Genomic DNA, 23,870 nt, shown 5'->3' on the forward strand with positions numbered 1-23,870 from the left:
AATACACAACATCAAACATTAAATTATTTTCTCTTTTGTAATTTTTATGTATCTTGACTGACTGTACATGCACTTCTCCACAATTTGTGTGTGTGTGTGTGTGTGTGTGTGTGTGTGTGAGAGAGAGAGAGAGAGAGAGAGAGAGAGAGAGAGAGAGAGAGAGAGAGAGAGAACAGTCAGGCACGAGTGAGGAGCATTTTCTTCAGCCATAGCACATATCTTCAATCAAGGCTCAGTAATGCGGGTCTGTTAATATTTTATAATAAGCTACTAAATTCTAAAACACCATTGTGGTTTTCTGTCTTTTGTGCTATCAGTTTATTCGAAATGGACTTTCACAGGACTAGGATGCATGTAGACCATTCTTCCTCTTCATTTACAGGAAAGTTCTCTGTTTAGGTGTCAGATTTGGTGGTGATATCAAAAGAAGTCAAAGACTGATTTTCCGACCACAACCAACGAACTTTGCGAATCCAGAAAATTCTATACTCATATTAACAATGGCTCTTTTATCACCAGTGCACATTCATTTGATGTTATTTAAACAGTGGCTCAAATGTCAGAATGTTATTAAACAAGGCATCAGAACCATAGACAACAGCAGATGCATAACAGTCAGTGTATAAATACAGTGTCACATAAAGGTTACATAACTTAAGATAGGCCTCGATGGCTAAGCTGAGCAACTAGCATTATGTTGAAATACTGTTGGAGGACTCATCTTCCACCATTTGAATGTGACATGTTTCCTCAGGAACTGCTTCTTTTGCTTGCACACCAAACTGCTGTAACAGACAAGCATACGCCACAAATGAACCAAAGCATAATATGAAATTCTAACCAAAAGTCTATAAAACAATGGTTTTACATAAACAAATCTTAACAATGCATATATGTATGCAATCACAGTGAGATCTTTTCTCTCATTTGCAATTTAACTCCTATGCCTGGTTGAGCGAGTACTACAAATGATGACACTTGATATGCTTAGATTAATTATGGCACCTTCATTGCACAAGTGTTTGACCATAATGTAGGTATCATTGATCTGTTGTTTCTAGTATATGTACAGTCAGATGAATTACGCGTTTCTTAATTTTTGTACACTTCAATGTATTGAAATTTGTTGCATAGGCTGTACAAAAGTGCGGCAATTAATATTCACATACTGTAGCATCTTTCAGGAAAAACTGTCTTTGCAACAACAACAACAACAATAATGAAACGACACATTTCTCTGGAAGAGTTTTTGTTAAGTCAAAAATCCTAAAGTGAAACACACACTTTCCTCACCATCTTATTACTATGTACCTCCCAATCTCATCACACCTTTTAGCACATCTCACCTCACCTAATTTACTCCCTATATAGTTAACAACCTTGCCACTTTTAACACAGCAATTCTTAAGTAGTTAATTGGTTTCACTTTCCATGGATCATTTTGCATGAGAAGTCGTAATGATGTGGAATGCGTCTTTTACATTCACATCACAAATTAATTTGCAAATATGGTTACATGCTGAACTTTTATAAGGTCTTTTTCATTATTTTTTTATTAACTTACAAATATGACCAGACAATGATACTTTTAAGAGCACTGTTTACTATATCTTCCATTTCTGTGTACATGCCTGGATTGATTACAATATTAGTGTCATCTGCAAAAAGAACTAATTCTGCTTGTTGTATAGAGGGTGTTCAAAAAGAAATGAGTCTGAGGCAAAATTACAGAAACCAGTACCTGCATGTTAGAAGTACTGACCCTGGCTGTTGAGACACTTGTTTCACTGTGACACAAGGCTATGAATGGCTATCTCATAAAATTCCCGAGGCTGCGATGTGAACCAGTTCCAAACGTAGAGCTGGACATCGTCGTCCGAGGTGATCGTTTGCCCCTCAGAGCCTTTTTAAGGAGACCAAAAATGGTGTAATCACAAGGAGAAAGGTCCGGACTGTACGGAGGGTGGTTGAGAACCTCCCATTTGAACCTCAGCAAGAGTGTTGCAACTGGGTTGGCCGTATGAGGCTTTGCATTGTCGTGGAGCAGAATGACCCCACGGATGAGACTGCCTGGTCGTTTTGATTTCATCATTAGGTGAAGGGTGGTCAAGGTTGGCGAGTAATGCTGGGCATTCACTGTTGTGAATCTCTCCCTGCATATGCCTCCAGCTCGTTTCCTTTTGACTGCCCCTTATATATTAGGTAGAAGATTGTTTACATACATATGGAACAACAGTGGACCTAAGATTGAGCCTTGGGGAACACCATACATGATTTCTCCCCAGTCACAATAATTTCCCCAAACTACATTGATTGAATAACTAAGTACAAATTTCTGTGATCTTTTGATTATATATGACACTATCCATTGACTGGTTATATCACAATCCCATATAACTTCAATTTATGCAGGAGAATACTGTCATTTGCACAGTCAAATGCCTTTGACAGGCCGCAGAAAATACCAACCTGCAGGTCTTATGTGTACCACTGGATACCTTAGTTCCCTCACTAATAAGAGCCTCCTGTGCAATGAACACTGGTACATGAGGAATTACAGCAACATTTTCCAATGTTAATTCAAAAATTAATGGGCATATTAAGAAGCAGAAGCAAAATAAAACTTTAGACCGTGAAACAACCCGGTAAAATACATAGAATAGTGCCAGAAACCCACAACAAACAAACAAACTTTCACTCTTTCTTTATTCCCCCCCCCCCTCTCCCTCCCTCTCTCTCTCTCTCTCTCACACACACACACACACACACACACACACACACACACACACACACCATTATCCTCACTGCACCCTGTTGTGACTGACCAAATAAAATTCAAAGTATAACTTTTTAGCACTCAAGTAATGTTTATCAGTCACTGTATACAAAACAGGCAGGATAGACTAAGGCAACCAATCACAATGGGGGTACTTAATAAAACTTTGAACAAGTTTTGACATCAGCACTTGGTGCCAAGTGCCAATAACTTGTTTGTAACTATGAGCAGCAAGGTTAACAGATTGGTGGCTACAATCTGTGCATTACAAAAATCTGAAAAATACTTAACAACTGAAACTCACAGCAAGATAGATTTGGCAGCAATCTGGCACGTTTCAGATATTTCAGTTACTCTCAGATAACATGAAGCAATGGAAACATACTTTGAAATAATATGGGAGAGCTTTTCCTTTTATACAGCAACTGCTAAGCTATTCCCCTGCCCATGAAATGCCTAGGCATAAATGTGAACAGTGCACACATCTTTCAAAACATATAACTCCCCCCCCCCCCCCCCCCCCCTCCGCACCAATTGAGCCACATGTGACATGTGAATAGTTAATAGCTACGAGGATTCATAAATAGAACATTTGCCAAATGTACACTTATCGTGTTCATGGATCTTCCAGTCTGTGTTTCTGTCAGTAACTGTTCACGTGATGAATGACTGGACATGAACATGACAAATCATGTTGAATGTAGGTTGCCAGTCACATTGCTTATTCATAATTTCCTGTTATTAAAAAATGAAATTAGCTGGTAGTTTGTGCTATTACGTTACACATGAAGCATTTTCTCGGAAATTGAGCAAATTCGGAAGTAAGACACACAACTGGTAATTATGATGACAGATGTACACTTCAGGCTAAGCTACAAATCAATCTGTAACCACACTCAATCTTTGCTGTTAACGTATGTTGGCTTTGCCATCTCATAACCAATTTATTACATTCCAATCCATCTTAGACCTTGGTTACGATGCAGATGTCACCACAACAGTAGTCTTCTGGGAGGGAGGGAGGGAGATGGGGAGCATGCCGGCAGTGGCACACTGATAATCCTAATTTGAAATGTGACTGCTGCCCAATTAATTCACTTTAAGCTTTGCTCTTTCATCCCAATGCAACCAAAATCTTGGATACTGTGACATACACAATAAAAAAAAGAGCACAAACATGATTGTCAATATCAATAAACAGAATTAACAAGGTATTACTGTAATTACTCACCGTATCAGAAACACAACAAATCAATTCTTATTTTCAGCTGAAAGAAGTAATTAGTCAATGATTCTCATTGGCTACCATTTACTATCACCCAACTGGCTATGGACAATGATAATGAACTGGCAACAGCAGTGTTCAATGGAAGAGTAGAAGACTTTAGCAGAACTTTCTTGCACATTGTTTACTTGAATCAAACAGCATTTTTAAAAATTCCGAGTTTTTATATTGCAGTTGTTAATATAGATGTGGCTGTGCTGATCAAAAACTGTATCAAATTGCTGTGGCACTCAATGTTCAGCATTTAGAAAGGATGACTGCGCAGTCACCTGATCTTCCTATGCTCAAGGTAATCCACTAAAAAGGTCAGGGAGTTGTGGACAATTACCAAAATGATATGGTTACACCTTCTTTGGATGCCCTCCGAGTATCTGTTGAACAGTATCACATTACACTGCTGTGTTTCACTGAAAAAACTACATGGTAAGGAATTAACCAGGTATTCTTTTCTTGTACCTCACAACTTAGATTGAAAAGAATGTGGCCCAACATGAACCTTGCAGTTTACTGATACAACAGAGAAAAGAAAATCTCAATTTCCATTCTTACTAACATGCATGAAAACTGTCACCTCTTTCACACAATCCAATATTTTAAAATTATTGTTAGAAAATAAATATTTTTTGGTGTGTTACAGTAACTATTAATGAATGGCATATGATGGAAACTTTTTTTCTTGTCAGTACTCCCTGTGTAAGTTAATATTTTCTCAGTGAGTAGAGTCCAACTTTGAAATGTGATTCTGGAAGGATTGCAAAATATTCATCAACAGATACCACAACCTCTTCATATTTGGAAGCATGTAGAATTCAGAAAAGTCAAATCTGGGAGTAAAGTCATTGTTCTGACTGTTCATTGTTCAAATCTCTCATTTTCCCTACAGAAAAGCATCATTGTATGGAAAGAACTATTTTCATGAAAGATAACTCATTTGCTTTGGCAACTGAGCCCACATATGGCACTAGTGTTTCCAGGGGGTTTAGAAAATGTGTACAGTGTTCATCAGTTACCATTTTATTTTTTATAGTGTAATGATGAAGAATAATCTGTTTCGCACCCCAAAAAATACTATCCATAATCTCTTTGGGAGGTAAAACTGAATTTAAGTATTTTCATGTCGAGCCAGTGTCTTCCACCCTTTACTTTGACAGTGGAACTATGTCTCATCTACTGTAACATTTTAACACACAAAACCAGTTTGATTCTTTCTAGAATGGTCCAAATTTTATTGAGAACTTCCTCTTCACATTTTCGTTTGGCCAGCATTCACAAAATATGGCAACTATTTTGCACAAATCTTTTTCATTGTTAATTCTTCGCATAAAATGTATAATACTCTTTCTGCTAATATGGATACAACATTACACATTTCATGCACCTTTTGTCGATAGTCACGCAACAGAATTTTGTACAGTTTCTTGTTATTTGATTATTTCTTACAGTTTTGAGATGTAATCCACAAAGATCAAATTTAAGAGAAGGATATGAATTCAGCCATCCATTTCTTAAGTGTTAGACATGAAGGACCTGGCTTTTTATAAAATCTTCAACAACTTTTGGTGAATTTTTATTAGTGATAAATAGTCCAAACGAAATAGTTTATTTGACTGTGTGGTATTCCAGTTTCTCCATTTGGATGAAACACACATACAGCATTACCTCTTGAAAAATGAGTATAAACAAAACCATTCCACAGATCAAGTTGATGTTGGATTTTTGTCAGTTGCAGCATGCATATCATCATAAAGTTTCATTGATATCACTATCTGGCAGGACAAAACCTTACTCATTGCTTTCTTATTTCCAGCCTTTTACTGTGACAAAAGGTAAATGCATGCATAGTGATTATCATCATTGATTTTTTTTTTTTTGTCAACTTACTTCTAGGTCTGCCAAATTCACAGCATCAGTGACAAAAACTAATCGACTTGTTGTGCCCTGGACTGCATCTACAGCATTTGGATCTTCTGATGTTTGTAAGGCCACCAATGTGCTACCATCTTTTTTCACTCCTGGAAACTGCAATAGTAAGAAACCTGTGTGTTAAAAGCTAAAGCATAAAAACTACAGTTTGCTCATTACAGAGTGAATCTGTTGAATGAAAACAATAAATACCATGATTAAATGTTAGGATTATAATGACTTACACTCACATTATAAAGAATGAGGCAGAATAAGTAGTGATTTCTAAGGATGTTTTTATTGCCTTTTCAATGGTGTCAAAGAGAAGCAATATGAAAATGAAATAAATAGACAATTTTTTGATAACTCTGGTCAGAGGCCATTTGTTACACATTCTTTCAGGGATGTGCTGATGTTATTCATCACTTTCGGAAGGATTTCTATTGGTTCTTGAACCAGTTTCCAATGGATCCATTCTTTTAGTACCTCAGTTGCTTCTTCATGCAGTTATTGTTCTGATAAATTTTATTTTCAGGCTGTTGTTGTGGTCTTCAGGCCAGAGACTGGTTTGCTGCAGCTCTCCGTGCTACCCTATTCTGTGTAAACTTCTTCATCTCAAAGTACCTACTGCAATCTACATCCTTCTGAATCTGCTTAGTGTATTCATCTCTTGGTCTCCCTCTACTATTATTACCCTCCATGCTGCCCTCCAATACTAAACTGGTGATCCTTTAATGCCTCAGAATGTGTCCTACCTACTGATACCTTCTTCTATTCAAGTTGTGCCACAAATTCCTCTTCTCCCCAGTTCTATTCAGTGCCTCCTCATTAGTCATGTGATCTATCCATCTAATCTTCAGCATTCTCCTGTAGCAACACATTTTGAAAGCCTCTATCCGCTTCTTGTCTAAACTATTTATGATCCATGTTTCACTTCCATACATGGCTACACTCCATACAAATACTCTTAGAAAAGGCTTCCTGACACTTAAGTCTTCCTCGATGTTAACAAATTTCTCTCCTTCAGAAACGCTTTCCTTGCCACTGCCAGTCTATATTTTATATCCTCTCTACTTTGACTATCATCGTTTGTGAGATGTGGCAAACAGTGGTCATGTGATGTCTCCATTGTGAGAAATCAAGTGATTTGGAACTGAATCATAAATAAACTTTATGCTTACACCCACAGCATGGGAAGTTGCTCTGGCTTATTGAAAAAATATCTTCTTGTTTACTTCATTTTGTGCAAGTTCATAATTTTGTGAAGTCACTGTCACACCATCGTCAAGAATATCTTTTGAGAATGTTGGCACCACACAAATCTCTCTTTCATTGCATGAAGAAATGGCCGAGTTGTCCAAGATTCCTTCACATAAGCATTTTTGTCCTAATTTGCAACGGTCTGAGTGTTGAAAGTACAGTGAATGTAATCCAGGAAATATCACAGAAATCTAAACTCATAATTAAAATTATACTCACAGTTTTAAGTTTTTTCCCTTTTGTGACAGATTCGTTGTTTGCAAACTCCAGGACTCTGTCACCAAAAAATATTTCGGTGCCATCGTCAACTTCTACAATACCATGAGCTGTTCTCTTGTGCATTGTAAGAGTAGAGGCTTGTCTGTAATGTCTTCCACAAACTCCACATAAATATGGTTTCAGCTGAGTGTGGACCATGTGGTGTTTATACAGACTAGAATATTCAGTGAAACGTTTACCACAATCCTGTCGTGAAAGATAAAGAATTATTATATATATAAAAAAATGTCTCTGGAATTAATTTAGATACTTGCAAAAATAAAATATATTTCAATGATAATGAAAATACAGAAAATAAATTAAAAAATTTAAAACGGTGAAGCAGAAACAAGACAATAGCTGCTTATGTCACAGATAAAGTAGTAAGCATCAAAATACTGACATCTATGAGTTAATTTAAACAATACCGTAATCAAAATGAATATTTGCTGTGCAACAGAGTGTGTGCTGATTTGAAACTACCTGGCACACAGTTTAAATCTCCCAGGAAGTTTCAGTTCTGTAGTCATTTATGAATACAGAAACTTTCAGCATGTATAATGTTAAGAATCAATTTCTACAATATTATGAAAAAAATAGACCATTACTCACCATAAAGATGGCACACTGAGATGCAACTCATCATGTCACCTTCACGACGAGTAACAACCTGTCCTTTTCATAATACTGTTGTTATTTTAATATGAATTTTAATTGTTTGAAGTATCAGTTTCTCTTATTTTTATATAAATTATAATTATATAAATATATAATTATCTAACAAATTATCACCATATAATGCAGAGATTATTTTTAAAGACTCTCGGTTCTCTTCTCTGATCAAACAATGCTTAAGCTGAACTGAAACCAGACCCAAGAACTGATATCGCTGACCCAATTGCAGAAAACATTTCTTAAAAATTAAGATAAATAGCATCATCTACTTCTGGAATACAAACTTAGTTGTTTCAAAACATTGCTTACCTTTGGCTGATAACAATGTTCTCTTAAAGGAAATAGAAAATTGATCATGAAAGAGTAAATTTTGACAAGCTAGAAAACTCCTAGGGCTATGACTAGCAATGCATGGTATATTTCTGGGTAGGTATTTGTAGCAAATATTAATGTACAGAGGTTCACAAATGATGCTAAAATAAACTGTTTATGTTATCCTCAATGCAGGGATAACTAGATTTAGAAACCTCTGGGATAATGGAAAGCCATAGTTATGCAGATCCTAGATTAAACCAACGAATTAAATTTGCCTATTGCGAAAGGCAGGTATTGTATGTATGCCAGTCTGATTATGGTTTTCCAGTTCCAATACCCATGAACAAATGTTAATTTTCTGCTTATATGCCACAAGTACCAAAGATTATTGGCAATAACCCACCCCCTCTCGCACAGTGAAGCTGTAATAAGTTACATCAAAGTTGAAGTATGAATAATGTTCTTGCAGGGATACAGAAATATTATGTGGTGGGAATTAAAGTCAATCATTTTATTGGTCTTTTTTCCTGTCACAAATTACCAATGTAATTTCTTCGAGAAATAAAAAAGAACAAAGATAAGAAGAACATATTCAAAAAAGATAATATCAGGATACAGGTCAAGTACTATTTAATGTGTCTTCCCACATGCTATAAGCATTTTCGTGTAACCCAGAGGTCTAGGTGGCAGCTGCAGAATCTAAACACTACTGTCACACATAAATTCTTCTGACACTATTTGGAGATAAGACAGTTATTTGGAATAGCGTCATCCGCACAACTTGCATTCAAAGACAAATTAACTGCATCAAATGTACCAGGGGATGGGGGATCATACAGGAAGTACATTTAGCTTTATAAATTCAAGAATACATTTTACTAGTAGAAAAATATCTTTTACAAAACTGAAGCTTATTTATAATGACCTTGATTACCTAAGCAATAAAATATCTGCATATGTGCTTTAGAAGCATATTACAGAAGACAACGAGAGAGGGAGGGGGGAGGGAATGGGGAGGTGAAGGCAGGGAGGGGACAGAGGGAGGGGACAGGGGAGAGAGAGAGAGAGAGAGAGAGAGAGAGAGAGAGAGAGAGAGAGAGAGAGAGAGAGAGAGAGAGAAATGAAGATGTCAGAAATGAAACTGGAGCACAAAGCTGAATGAGGAAATTGGAAAGAACAGGTTAAAATGATTTGGACATGTAAAGAGAACTGAAGATAGAAGAATACCAAAACGAATGATGGAGGCCAACTTTGAGGGCAAGAGGGAGACCTGGAGCAAGATGGACTGACTGAATAAAGGTGAGTTTAAGAAGGAATCTGGACTGAGTCAAAACAGTTACAGAAGAAGAATGAAAGAAAGACACAGGAAAGTGGGAAAGCACCATAAATATCCCAACCCGGAAATGAAGACTATGACAGGCTTTAGAGTTCCTGTATCACAGGCAGCTGCTACCAGTTATTAGACCAACAGTTTACTGAATTCTTCATCTAAGCATCACTCCCAAAATACCCTCCGCCCAGGAAATCTTAGAGCTTTCTGAAAAGAAACCTGCTAAGAGAGAGGTTCGAATTGTGGGATAGGTGATACTAATTTACCATTCAAATTGATCCAGCTAGTCTCTGGCTGTAACAGCCTAGTGAGAGCACGCATGATTTTGAGGAAACACAATACATGAGAAAGCATTCTGCATCTACAGTTTTGGATCATTGAGCATAGTGTTCTAGTAGTCTCACAATATTGATCTGCATTGATCATCCATGTCAAATCACCTTTGACGATTGAAGTGTTCATTTTTCCCATGTGCTGTTAGAGAATGGAACAGTACAGAAGTAGCTAAAAGCTGGTTCAATGAACCATCTGCCAGGTACTTAATTGTGCATTGCAGAGTAACCATGAGTAATAAAGGCATTACCATGTCAAAAATATCAGTGCTACAGGCATTATCTACTTTTTGTGTGGGTCAGATGCCATTTCATAGTATAAACATGTGTTGTATGTCGAAGTGCTAATGTTTTTCTGAGGGAAAGTGATGAATAGATTGGTAAATCTCCCAAAAAGTAAAGTATGACGCCAAAACAAAGTGTTTTAAGAAACATGGGTTTCATGGTAATAGATTTTCGAATAAAGGAAAAGTTGTGTTCAACATGTGGCTTGTGAAGTTGCAGGCAATGAAATACAGGCAAACTCATCAGTATCTAGAGAAACACCCATTAGTGCATCAAAGATTAAAATAAAATGTTGTGATACACATTTTTTCAAAACAAAAATGATCTAAATGATAGGTTAGGTTATAGCCTGACAGATTTACAGATCCTAACAAAGGTATTAGGTGAATAGGTGTGTTGTAAAATATGTGGATGGTCAGTTAGTTTACTTGAAGACGGTGACGTATCAAGTGGACTAGCCAGGAAACTTATCATTAATTGTGCCAGTTGTAAATATACTAATTCATTTTGGAATTCTGATAAGTGTAAAGATAATTATTTTGAAGTAAAGGTTAGGTGGTTGTATGGATTGAGAGCTATTGGCAAAGGACACACTGCAGCAGAAACAAGTGTGCTGTGATGAATATGCCACGCCCACCTTGTAAAATTGACAAGTATGCAGGATTTATTGGAGTTGCTGTGGAATCTGTTGCATGTGAGTCAATGAAGGGTGCTGCAAACGAAGCTGTTGAAATAAATGATGGTATGACTGACACACCACTAGCTTTTGATGACATTTGGCAGAAGCACGGCTACAGTTCTAAGAATTTTGTTGCTGTGGTGACCAGTGTGGATACTGGAAAGGTAATAGATTTCCAGGTTTTAACCAAACATTGTTATAAGTGTAAACCAGGGAATGAAGAAGGGCATATTTCTGACAGAAATTATGAAGGAACAAGTGGTGGTATGGAGGCCTCTGCATCTATTGAAATATTTAGTCGATCTGTGAACTAAAGGGGAGTGTGTTACACTAAGTTTTTAGGTGATGGAGACTCAAAAGCATATAACAGTGTGGTAGCTGCTCAGCCTTATAGTGAGAAGATTATCACAAAACTGGAATGTGCTGGTCACATCCAGAAGGGAATGGGCAACAGGTTGAGGAAGTTGAAACAAAGTTTGAGAGACAAGAAACTTTCTGATGGTAAAACCATAAGAGGCAGACTGGCAGACAAAATGATTGATGAACTACAGCAGTATTATGGGATGGCCATTAGAAATAATACCAAGGATTTGTTGAAACTGAAGCAGGCAGTATGGGCTACCTTCTTCCACAGACTGTCAACTAATAAAAAAACCAGTACACCACCTTTGCCCTCCTGGACCTGATTCATGGTGCAATGCCCAGTACTCAAACACTTCATACAGCCATAAACATTCCATCCCAGCAGCAGTCACGGATATCATAAAACCCATTTACAGAGACCTGCCAAATCCTGAATTACTGAAGAAGTGTCTGTATGGTCAGACTCAAAATCCCAATGAGTCATTCAGTAATCTTATACAGACTCACTTACCAAAAAATGTTTTTGTTGGAATGAAGAAACTAAGTGGAGGTTCAGTGATGCTGTTATTGCTTTTAATGATGGTAACATTGGTAGGGTCAAAGTGTTCCAGCATATGCGAATTAATCCTGGAGAAAACTGCATCAGAGAACTTGAACTGATGGACAAGGTTCGCATTGATACAGCAGAGTATGCACCACAGTTGGCCACTAAGGAAACCAGAAAGAAGAAAAAACTTGGATAAAGATCAAGAGGATGACATACAGTATGGGGCAGCATGCTTCTGAGTGACTAGAAATAAAAAATTAAGCATATATTAAGTGAGTTACAGTCTTTTGAAACTTGAGAAGACATTCCTGAAAATTTACATTTTCTGTTGCATTTTTCCCTAAATCTTAGAAACCACTTCCAGTAGAGCATTTAAATTTTCAGAGAGTAATAACATACATATCCTGAGTCTACTAAACTAAAAAAGAACATAATGTTATATGTAATTAAAATTATTTAGGATAACATACAAAAAAGGTACACATAATTTTAACTGTGTAGTTAAAAAACTGTATTTCCGAAAACAGTGACTGAAATACAATTATTGTAGTTCAGCAGACTCAGAATATACTGTTTAATGTCCTGCAAAAGTTTCATGTCAATGGCTATATTGGTTCCTGAAATACAGGGAAGCCAAGTCACTAAATTTAACATTGTCAGTACAGGGAGTTCCAACTATCCTTAAGTGCATGCAACGCTTATTCTCAGTACACCAGTCCTCCGTGGTCCTGATGGTCTGACTGAAGTATGACATGGCACAACTGCAAAGGATACAGTAGACACGTACCTTACGTAAACCAAGATCATCCTTTACACACCATAAAAGGGCCCTGATCTTAGATGGTGATCAAAAAATAAACTTAACTTAATGCTTCAACACAACATGGTCTACCCCATTGGAATTCCTACCTACATACGGCAAAATATTATAGACTTTGGTGCTACCTCCTTATTTTCATCACTCACCTGATTCAAGGTTGGTGGATAGCATAACACGTGTCTGATCTGTTTTCCACTACAACTATTCTCGCAAAAAGTGATTTTGGGGTGGGCCTACTCAGCTGACAAACTTTCCAGGTCTGAGGTGTCTTGGCCCTATGAACCAAGATGCAGATTACCACTTCATTCTGAGCCATATGGTAAAAACTATTAGAATGAAGGTGCGAATTGATCTGAGTTGGTTTCCTATAAATGGCATTTCCCAACATACCATCAAGATTCTTCTTCGCCATAACATCAAGAAAGGGAAGGCTATAATCCTTTTCCACATCCACTGTGGAGTGAACACTTGCATGAATTTAATGAAGTTGTTTTAAAAAGCCATTTAAATTCTCAGCTCCATGAGGCCAAACAACTAAAGTATCATCTACATATCTGAAACGTCCGCCCCCGGTAGCTGAGTGGTCAGCGCGACAGACTGTCAATCCACAGGGCCCAGGTTCGATTCCTGGCTGGGTCGGAGATTTTCTCCGCTCAGGGACTGGGTGTTGTGTTGTCCTAATCATCATCATTTCATCCCCATCGATGTGCAAGTCGCCGAAGTGGCGTCAAATCGAAAGACTTGCACCAGGCGAACAGTCTACCCGACGGGAGGCCCTCGTCACACGACATTTCATTTCATTTCATATCATATCTGAAACAGCATGTAGGTCTCAATGCCACTGACTCTAATGCATATCCCTCGAAATCATCCATAACCAGATCAGCAATAACAGGTGACAAAGGGCTCCCTGTCGCAACTTCATCACCCATTCACATGATCACTCATTGAATAAAATGTGACTGACATTTACGCTCAATACACCAATCCACCATGGTCTTGATGGTAAAGTTAGTGAAGTCCACCCATGTTGAAACAGGTTCTTTAATTCGACCTAACCTCAACTGACGATAACAAATCAGACAGAGGAATGCGAATCAGGAGAGAGATTACATCAAAATCACAGTCATTCAAATGCTATCCACCATCCACCGAACCAATGCAATATTCTTGTCCACCTCTACTCCATCCCTGCTCCCAACCCCTTGCCTCTAGGATCATATGCCCACAACAGACCTAGATGCAAGACTGTCCCATAAATTCTCCTACAACCATTTACTCCAGTCCAGCCAAAAGCATTGCCTATCCCATCAAAGGCAGAGCTACCTTTGAAAGCAGTCATGTGACCTGCAAACTACACTGCAATCGCTGTGCTGTTTTCTATGTGAGCATGGCAACTGACAAGCCATCTGTCCACACGAATGGCCACTGACAAACTGTGACAGACAGACAGCTAGACCACCTTGTTGCTGAACATGCTGCACACACAACACGCTTCCTTTCAATGAGTGCTTCACAGCCTGTGCCATGTGGATCCATCCCACCAACACCAGCTTTTCTGAATTGTGCAGGAAGGATCTCTTTCTGCAAGATATACTATGTTCCCGTAACCCCCCTGCCCCCCAACCTTCACTTGTCTCTGTCCTTCACCCACCTATAACTTTCCCTCTCCCACTACAGCATGACACAGCCTTCTATTCCACTAATGTGCCCACAAGACTTTTTCCCCCTCTTCTGTTTCTCTCCTCTCTTTGTCATTCCCCCTCCCCTTCCCAACCTCCCGGCTGCACCTAGCAGCTACACCTTCCACAACTCCTACCCTACTATCCTTCTCACTACCCTGTCCCAGCCACTTCCTTAGCCTTACCACTCACAGACTACTATTCCAAGCAGGCACAGTTGCTACATGTAGTCCAGCCTCAGCGGCCAGAGACAGTGGCCGTGTGTGTGTGTGTGTGTGTGAGAGAGAGAGAGAGAGAGAGAGAGAGAGAGAGAGAGAGAGAGAGAGTATTTTCTACTTTAGAAGAAGGCGTTTTGGTCAAAAGCTCAAATGTATACAAGTCTTTTTGTTCTGTCTGTCAGCAACTCAATGCCTCTTCTTAATGGTGATTAGCAACCTATCCTTTTCATAATATAATTGTTACACCTTCGTATTAGTATGAACTGACCGATTCTAACTGTGACACACAGGATACTAAGTTTTGTTTTGTTTTAATTTGCAAAGAACAATGTTTTACGTGTCTGAAAATTGCCAATATTTGCACCACTGCCAAAGTCTGAGGTTACCTTGTCTGCAAGGTCATTTGGATACAACATGAACAGCATGTGTCCCAACACACTTTGATGGGGCGCACCTGAAGTTACTTCTACATCTGTCAATGATTCTCCATCCAAGATGAGATGCTGTGTCCTCTCCAGAAAGAAATTCTAAATCCAGTCACAAATAAGTGTGTGTGTGTGTGTGTGTGTGTGTGTGTGTGTAGGGGTGTGTGTGTGTGTATGTGTGTGTGTGTGTGTGTGTGTGTGTGTGTGTGTGTGTGTGTGGTATTGAGTCAAATACCTTTCTGAAGTCAAGAAACGCTGCAGCTACATGACCGCCTTCATCTGTAACTTTCAGCATGCCATGTGAGAAGAGTGCAAGTTGAGTTTCACATGATCAATGTTTTCGGAATCCATGATGGCTGGCACAGAGGATATTATTCTGCTCCATATACCACTTTACATCTGAGCTCAGAACATGTTTTAAGATTCAACTTTCCCAGGCAAGGTCAACTACTATGGCAAATTTCTCCCAGATGCTGTAAAAATTTTGTACTCACTGAAATAGCTCAAGACGAAGGGCATCAACTTCAAGTGGTCTATGTCATAAACTGGCAGACATCTGTTCCCAGTCTGGTTACTTTTATGCCAGGTAAGCAACTTACGCTCATCACCACTGCCTTTATAGTGTGGTACTGTTGCTCTGTCTCTAGTAAGTACTTCAGCAGTATAAATCACCCAGTTGCTATTAGGTGACAAACCCATCAGCAGCTCAGTTGAAGTACCCTCAAAGCAAAAAGGAGGCTGGCCACAATATAATTATGGCATTTGGAAGTTTTATGGGTACATTTACAGAACAAAGGTCCATTAGAGTGGACCATAAGTTGCTGAATTTATTATTTGCCCTGCACTTCCTGTTAAAAAATGCAAGACACTGCAACATTGGACTCTTTTCTATATTTCTGTATTTCCAACTTGTCACACATCTCGGAAGAATTTCCCATTGCAGCCCACACGGTAATCCAATTTACAATGAAAGATTATCTGCTGTTTTGTCTGTTCGGACTGGGTGATCTGATTATGTGCTAAAACAGATGGATGCAAATTCCACATTTGTATCTCACTTCACAACAGGTTCAACACCCACTACGGGATCCTCTTATTGGTAACAGAGGATGATCAATTCTGCCTCCCCTTCAGTGGTGGATCATACACTTGCTCCATAAACTGCAATGGGTGATGATGTGAATGAAGTCCCTGGCAACACCAGTTACTTGCTACAGATATATTCTTAGACTGACTTCATGGGCCAGTTCAAGGTAGCAATGTGGCTGTTGGTGGTTGACATTCTCTATAATTTACCTTTCCCCCCCAAGTTCACATCCACCAAGTGCAATGTGTTCTGGGCTTTGACTAACATTTTTGTCATTATGGGAATACTCCCATATCATATACTCTGACAATGGTCCTGAGTTTGTATCCTCACAATTCAAAGATTTCTGTGTGGAGAATGGCATACACACCAGTCCCACCTAGCGTGTAATTCAGAAAGGAAGTGGATGGGCAGGACTTCTAAAGCACAAGTGAAGTCCACAAAATGTTACGACTTCTAAGGAAGCCTGTGCTGGAACTCACTACTTATAAGTATACTTAGCTAACAGCTGCAGCAGAACGGAGTTCCTATGTGGTGCAGACATCAGCCTGCCTGGTCATATTTCACAGAGGACAAAAGGTGCTGCTACAAGGATAGTGAGCACTGGGGAAAGGGAGGGGGGAGGCTGTGCCATTAGGACCTCCAGTCCTGGCACCATCGGCCCACCACAACAGCCAGAGATACCAATGAAGATGGATATACTTTGGTTCTTGTCAAAGCTTTGACTAATATGAAACTGCTATTCACAGGTTTACACTGACTGACTTTTCCTTTTCTTTCTGAATTGGTTTACAATCTGTATTCAATATGGTAAACGATGGACAGCATGAAACCTGTTGATGACTCATGTCTCTAATATTCAGAAATTATTTACGAGCCATTTTGCTTTTCCACTTGCTCCCAAGAACATAGGATGGATAGGGCTTCACGTTAGTTGCAGTCTAGCTGCACTCAAAAGTATTCCTACTTGGTATTAGTTGGGTGTTAACTGGTGCTGACCGGAACTCTGATGGTCCCAATGGGCTACGTTCAGCAACTGCTACTTACATTGCAAGCTCAGGGATTGTGTACACATGACACTCTATCTGAACCTTGAATACTGTTATGATGAGTTCAGAAGAAGCAAGAAAAGAAAGGATATTAGAAATTACACAAAATTACGAGATGAAAAGACCTAGAATGATTTTATTATATGGCTTTGCATTATATCACACACAATTTTCTAAATGTGTATTTAATATGCGTACCTTAATACTACAAACATACGGCTTCTCTCCAGAGTGTATCCTGAGATGGTTCTTAAAATTTGTTGCAGATGCAAATGCTCTTGTACATCCTTCAACATTACAAACATAAGGCCGTTCACCAGTATGTGTTCTCACATGCACTTTTCGTATATTAGATGTAGTAAAGGAGCGTCCACAACCAGCAACTGGACATGTGAACGGGCGTTCCCCTGAAAAGACAAAATGTTCATATAAAACAATAACCACAAGTCCCACCAAATATAAACATAAAGTAATCAGCTTTTTGTATATCATGAACAACAGGAAAACAACAATGAATGAGCAATAAAAGTTCTTGAGGACGAGATTTAAGATTCTTGAAATTAGTATTTGGAATGAGATTACATTATCAGAATGACAACCATGTAGATGAAATCTCACAATAACTTTAACATGCCCATAGCTAAGTACTTCAGAAATGATGACTTCTTTGCGATTTTTTACCATACCAACATTACAGATAACTGATCGAACACCCATCATCTCTCATCTATCTTCTTTCCTAGATACAATTAAGTTAAAGGCAGTTGGTCTTTGCTCATACCATATATCAAACTCAAGGTACAGCTTCATCTTTCTTTTCCGGCACTATGGCCCATGGAGGGACCTGGCTTTGTTGAAGACCTGTCTCCTCCAGTCACTTCTTGACTCTGCCAAACTTCTCCAGTTCTGCACACCTAATCTTCTCAGAACTCTCTCTACATCTTCCAGTCATCAAAGTTTTTGTCTCTCCACAGAGTTACTGTCTGACTCTGTAGACAGCACCTTCTTTGGCACCCGCTGTTCCTTGATTCTCGCACATCATGTCCAAACCACTGCAATCTCATTCTGTTTACACCTATGGTGATCGGTGGGTTTTTATACAGTCCATACAGTTCTGCATTGGTCCTAATTCTCCAAGCACCATTATCACATGTTTCCTTGTACATCTTCCACAATGCTTTACATCTGTCAACTACGATGCACAATAACATTTACTGTCTCAATAATAGTACAGGTTAATTAATATCAAGTAATTCTGCTACAGACTAGAGCGAACAAAAAGCAAAATAATGTTTACCCGTGTGAGTACGTAAGTGCTTCTGAAGGTCTCCAGAAGTTTTGAAGGCTTTCTTGCATGTGTCTTCAGGACACCTGTAAGGCTTCTCACCAGTGTGTGTACGAATATGGGCTTTCCGACCATAGCCTGTTGCAAATGCTTTATCACAACCCCGAACAGTGCAACGGAATGGCCTGTCTCCTGTGTGTGTTCGTTCATGAACCTGAAATAATTGAAGCCATGCATTCATTTAAAATAAACAGTCTTGTTTCTCTCTCTCTCTCTCTCTCTCTCTCTCTCTCTCTCTCTCTCTCTCTCTCACACACACACACACATTATATATATATATGATAGTATACCTAAAATGATAGTATTGACAGATAACCATATTTTGACCTGTGATAACATTTACATCTCCATATGTACTCTGCAAGCCACTACACTTTAGGCTACTGCTCAGTAATCCCTTTCCTGTTCCATTTGCAAATGGTGCTAGGAAAGAAATGGCTGTTTGTATGTTTCTATATAAGCTTGGATTTCTCTTATTTATCTTTGCAGTCCTTATGTGAGATGTACGCTGGTGGCAGTAGGAAGATTCTTAGTCTGTTGCAAATGCTGGCCCTCTAAACTTTCTCAATGGAGTTTTGCTGAAGGAATACCTTCTTCCCTCCAAGGCATCCCATTTGAGTTCACACATTTCCATAATACTCACATGCTGATAGAACTGGCCAATAATAAATCTAAGAGCAGATATCTTGAATTGTTTCAGTGCCTTCCTTTAACCTGACTGGTGGAGACCCCAAACACGTGAGAAGTACTCAAGAATGCGTAACACAAGTGTCCTATACTCTGTCTTCTATATAAACAAACTTTGCTTTCCTAAAATCCTCTCCCAGTAAAGCCAAGCTGAACACTCACCTTCCCCATAACAAACCCAACATGCTCATTCCATTTCAGGTTGTTTTGCAATGTCTGTGTCAAGCAGCACACTACTAATAGCATATCTGAACATCATAGGATTGTTTTTCCTACTCAACTGCATTAACTTACATTTTCATACTTTTAGAGCACTCTCCCATTCATGAAACAAAATAAAAATTCTGCAAAGTCATCCTGTATATCCCTATGTTCACTTAAAGATGACACAGTCCAGTGTACTACAGCATCATAAGCAAATAGTTGCAGACTGCTGCTCACCCTATCCTGTCACACTTCCCTGGGGCATTCCTAATGATATCCATATAAACAGTGAACGCTCACTATTCATGACAATATACAGGGTTCTATTATGTAAAAAGTCCTTGAGCCACCCCAGTATGTGAGAATCTTTTTTGTACACTTGTACCTTCATGAACAGTTTGCAGTATGGCACAGTGCCAAATGCTTTCTGGAAATCTAAAAATAGCTACACACACAACATTTCTCCATTATGATTAACAAGTAAGCACCCGACCACACTGGTGCAACGGAAAAATTCAGCACAGCATAAAGCCGTAATGACAGTCATGCAACTCTCAATGAAGAATGCTTTCAGAATTATTTCACAAGAAACTCTTGTAACATTTATACGAATGATTAGCAGTGCAAGGAATCTCCAGTATGCATACTCAGTCTCACAGGAAACACGAAACAAATGGAAACATCAGTGTAACCGTACATAGTTTTTACATGTTCCTTGAAAAACACTAACAGACTGGACGTGTAAATAAACTTTCAAGAATTGTCTCAGAACATGAAATTTATTGAATACTTTCATACATCAGACTAAAATTCTTCAAAATAGGTGCCTTGAGAATCCACACACCAGTGCTAACGAGATTTCAACTGCTAGTAAGCTCCCCTGGAACTCCTTAACCAGAATTCTGTTCTGAATCCTCGCCGAAGCCTTTTGGACTGCTGCAATGCTGTCAAACTGCTTACCTTTCAGGTCTCTCTTCATTCGGGGGAAAAAAAAGAAATCACTGGAGGCAAGGTCAGGGCTATAGGCTGGCTGCGGTAGGATTGCAATGTTGAACCAGGTCAAAACTTCAGTGACAGTGAAGCAGGTGTGAACAGTCACATTGTCATGGTGTAGTACCCAGTCGTCTTTCTTCTCTCGGCACACTTGATCCCTCAAACGGCGGACCACTTCAGAATAATACTGACCATTGACCGTGTGTCCGGCAGGCACAAACTCTTTGTGGATCATTCCTTTTGCACCAAAGAAAGCAATAAGCATGCTTTCACACGTGACTTCCTCATGCGGGCTTTCTTCGGCTTTGGTGATGCGGAGGTGTGCCGCTCCAAGTTCTGCCTCTTCAACTCTGGATCGTATTCAAAGAGCCAGGTCTCTTCACTAGTAACCACTTCGTCCAAAAATTAGGTTCGGTTTGCAAACGTTCAACCATTTCCTGTGAAACAGCCAAGTGCTGCTTCTTCTGTTCATATGAGAGCACTTTAAGGACAAGTTTTGTGCACACTTTTCTCATCATTATATCTTCTGTCACTAGCTGAAACAGTTTGGTGATTCAAACCCATTTCATCTGCAACCTTTCTGATGCTGAGATGTCGATCACTGTTTAAAACTTGATTCACTTTGGCCAGATTTTCATCAGTCCTGCTTGTTGAAGGTCTTCCACAGAGTTCATCATCCTCCAAGTCATCATGGCCATTTTTGAACCTCTTGTGCCACATGAAAATCACAGCATGTGACAAGGTGTATTCTTTATAGGTCTCTTGAATCATTTTGAATGTTTCCATACTGGTCTTTCCCAGTTTTACACAAAAATTTGATTAAACACCGCTGCTCCAAGAGCTGCTGCATTTCAGACACTCCAATTTCTTGATGATGTTTTGAAACGGACACTACCTAAACTTTCAATGTTTTGACTCCAGAATTTTGCCAGCGAATGCCAATGCTTGGCTCACTTAGCCAACAGCCCTCACCACCCACTGCAGGTGGTGAGACTGGTCTGCACGCACACCGCTACTCAGGAAAAAATCAGTCTTGCAACTTTATTTACACACTCTGTCACTCAGATTTGATTATGGGAACCTTAATAGTTTATAACACAACAGTCACTTAATGAATGTAAGTGCAGAATATTACACGAAACTTATCAAGGATTACTTGCTAATTATCTACTATGAAGTATGACAACCAATACAGCCAACTGATAGTACATACATTAGGTTATTTTTCTGGGATGAGTTTGAATACAACCTCTTGGTAAAAATGCTGTCCTTGTGCATTCAGCCACATTATCGCAAAGTATTCCACCTTCTAGCCTGAAGCGAATCATCAGCCTCCTAGGTGTCCCTCCAAATGAGGAAAAAGGAGAAGGTCACTTGGTGCGAGGTTGGGACCACAGCGGGTGGGGGGGTGGTTGACGATGGCCCAGCGAAACTACTTCCACAGCATTGTGGTCTTCTTGGTTGTATGAGGTTATGCTTTGCCATGAAGGAAGATGATGTCCTCAGTTGGAAGTAATGGGTATTTCTTCCTGACTACTTTCAGCAATCATGTCCAGGTCTTACAGTATCAATCAGTGGTCACTGTCTTCCCTCTTTCCAAAAACTCCACGAGTGTGACACAATGTCCCAAAACATTGTGGCTATCACCTTCCTGCAGATGGCGGTCACCTCAAACTTCTTTGCCTTTCTGCAGAGGAGGTGTGTTTCTACTCCACTAATGACCACTTACTGTTGGGAGTGTAGTGATGGATCCATGTTTTGTCACCCATGATACTGCTGTGAGGGAAACTGCCCCTTCCACGGAGAACCATTGCAAAAGTTAAAGGTTTGTCCTTGTGCACTTCTCCTTGTGTTGGTTGGTCAAATTTCATGAAACCAGTTAGCAAAAAACTTTCCAGCATTGCAGAATATCATGAACAATGTGACAAATGCTTCCCAACGACATTCCCAATTCCACCATCACATGCCATAACATGGTCCTTCCATTGTCCTGAATCAGCTCCACCATGCAAGCTGTGCTCAAATCTGTTAATGCCATTCTCAGTCAGCCATGGTAATTCTTGTTGGTGACATTTTCTCTAGTGGTAATGAACTTCGACACCATTCTTTGACATACTGACATGACATTAGTCTATCTGTGAACCTCTACAAGCTACCAATGGATTTCAGACATGGTTACATGTTCTGCCCACAGAAATTGAATAACTAAGCAGATTCCTTTGAGAGCAGTTTTCCAAATGAGTCACCTACAACTAGTGCTGTATGTGACAGATCCCTGAAACTGCACAGCTGCCAACCACATGTATCAGGATTACCTCAAATTACTAATTTCATCGTAAGAGATAAACATCTAGGAATATCAGCCTTGTAACCTTAGTTTCCGATCACTTCTCGTATCTTAGAACAGGTATAGGAACAGATTTTCTATAATGTCTACTACTTTAAAACAGTTTTACAAAGTGCTGCTAATTTCTAAAAGTTTTCTTAAGATTCTGTGACAATGTAATTGACCAAAATTGGATTTCCATATGATTGGGGCACTCAGCAATCAAACTAGAAATATAAAAACTAAAGACTAAAACTAATAAGTTGCTTTCCATTTATAAGACCTCATCACCAACTCAATCACAATTTTAATTTTAACTAAGTTGTTCACTTCATATTTAATTGATACCAAGCAAATGGCTATCTTAAATAGCTGATGCATCTCTCATGATGAATCTCCTTCTGAATGGGGACAAATTACTACTGGCATTCAAAAGGGTTCAATTGTGGGAACACTCCTGTTCTTGCAGTATGTAAGTGGCCTTCCATGTTATACTGATAAAACAGAAATTGTGCTCTTTGCAGATGATGCAATAATCATATTCAAGCCCAACAGTACTGCAACAACAGAATGAACAATCAATGAAATTTTCAAAGACAATATTGATTGGTTCATGGTAAAAGGCACCTTTCTTTCTTACTAAAAAAAGAAGAAGGAGAAGAAGAAGAAGTAGTTCATACAATTCTGCACAAGGTAAGGTGTATCATTATCAATAACAATGCGGTAAGGGGAAAGAAAATATATGTAACTGGTTGCATAAAATTCCTGGGTCTGCATACTGATCATAACTTGAATTAGAAATAACATATTATCAATCTTTTCAAAAGCCTGAGTTCAGCAACATTTACTCTAAGTGCAATTGCTGGTTTTGTTGATGAAGGCATCAGAAAATTAGCTTATTTTGTTTACTTTCATTTCTTGGTGTCATATGGAAAAATTTTCTGAGCCAACATACACAAAGTATTCATTATACAGAAACATGCCATAAGAATAATATCTGGTGTTCATCATTGAATTTCATGCAGAC

General features: G+C 38.9%; 1 protein-coding gene across 3 annotated transcripts in view; it reads right to left on the reverse strand.

Moving 5' to 3' along the window:
- Positions 1-494: 494 nt before the first annotated feature.
- The window catches only part of LOC124788263 (zinc finger protein 143-like), a 118,345-nt gene continuing 94,969 nt past the window's right edge, over positions 495-23,870 (reverse strand). For 2 of the 3 annotated variants that reach the window (XM_047255467.1, XM_047255466.1), the window contains exons 7-11: positions 18,586-18,787; positions 17,487-17,695; positions 7,443-7,688; positions 5,943-6,080; positions 495-785 (exon numbers count right to left, since the gene is read on the reverse strand). In XM_047255467.1, coding sequence (XP_047111423.1) covers positions 693-785; positions 5,943-6,080; positions 7,443-7,688; positions 17,487-17,695; positions 18,586-18,787 — 888 coding nt within the window. In that variant the 3' untranslated portion in view covers positions 495-692. The remainder of the gene's footprint in view (positions 786-5,942; positions 6,081-7,442; positions 7,689-17,486; positions 17,696-18,585; positions 18,788-23,870) is intronic. The other variant, XM_047255468.1, reaches the window with a different exon arrangement.

Source organism: Schistocerca piceifrons, chromosome 3, assembly GCF_021461385.2.
Source record: "Schistocerca piceifrons isolate TAMUIC-IGC-003096 chromosome 3, iqSchPice1.1, whole genome shotgun sequence".
NCBI lineage: Eukaryota > Metazoa > Arthropoda > Insecta > Orthoptera > Acrididae > Schistocerca > Schistocerca piceifrons.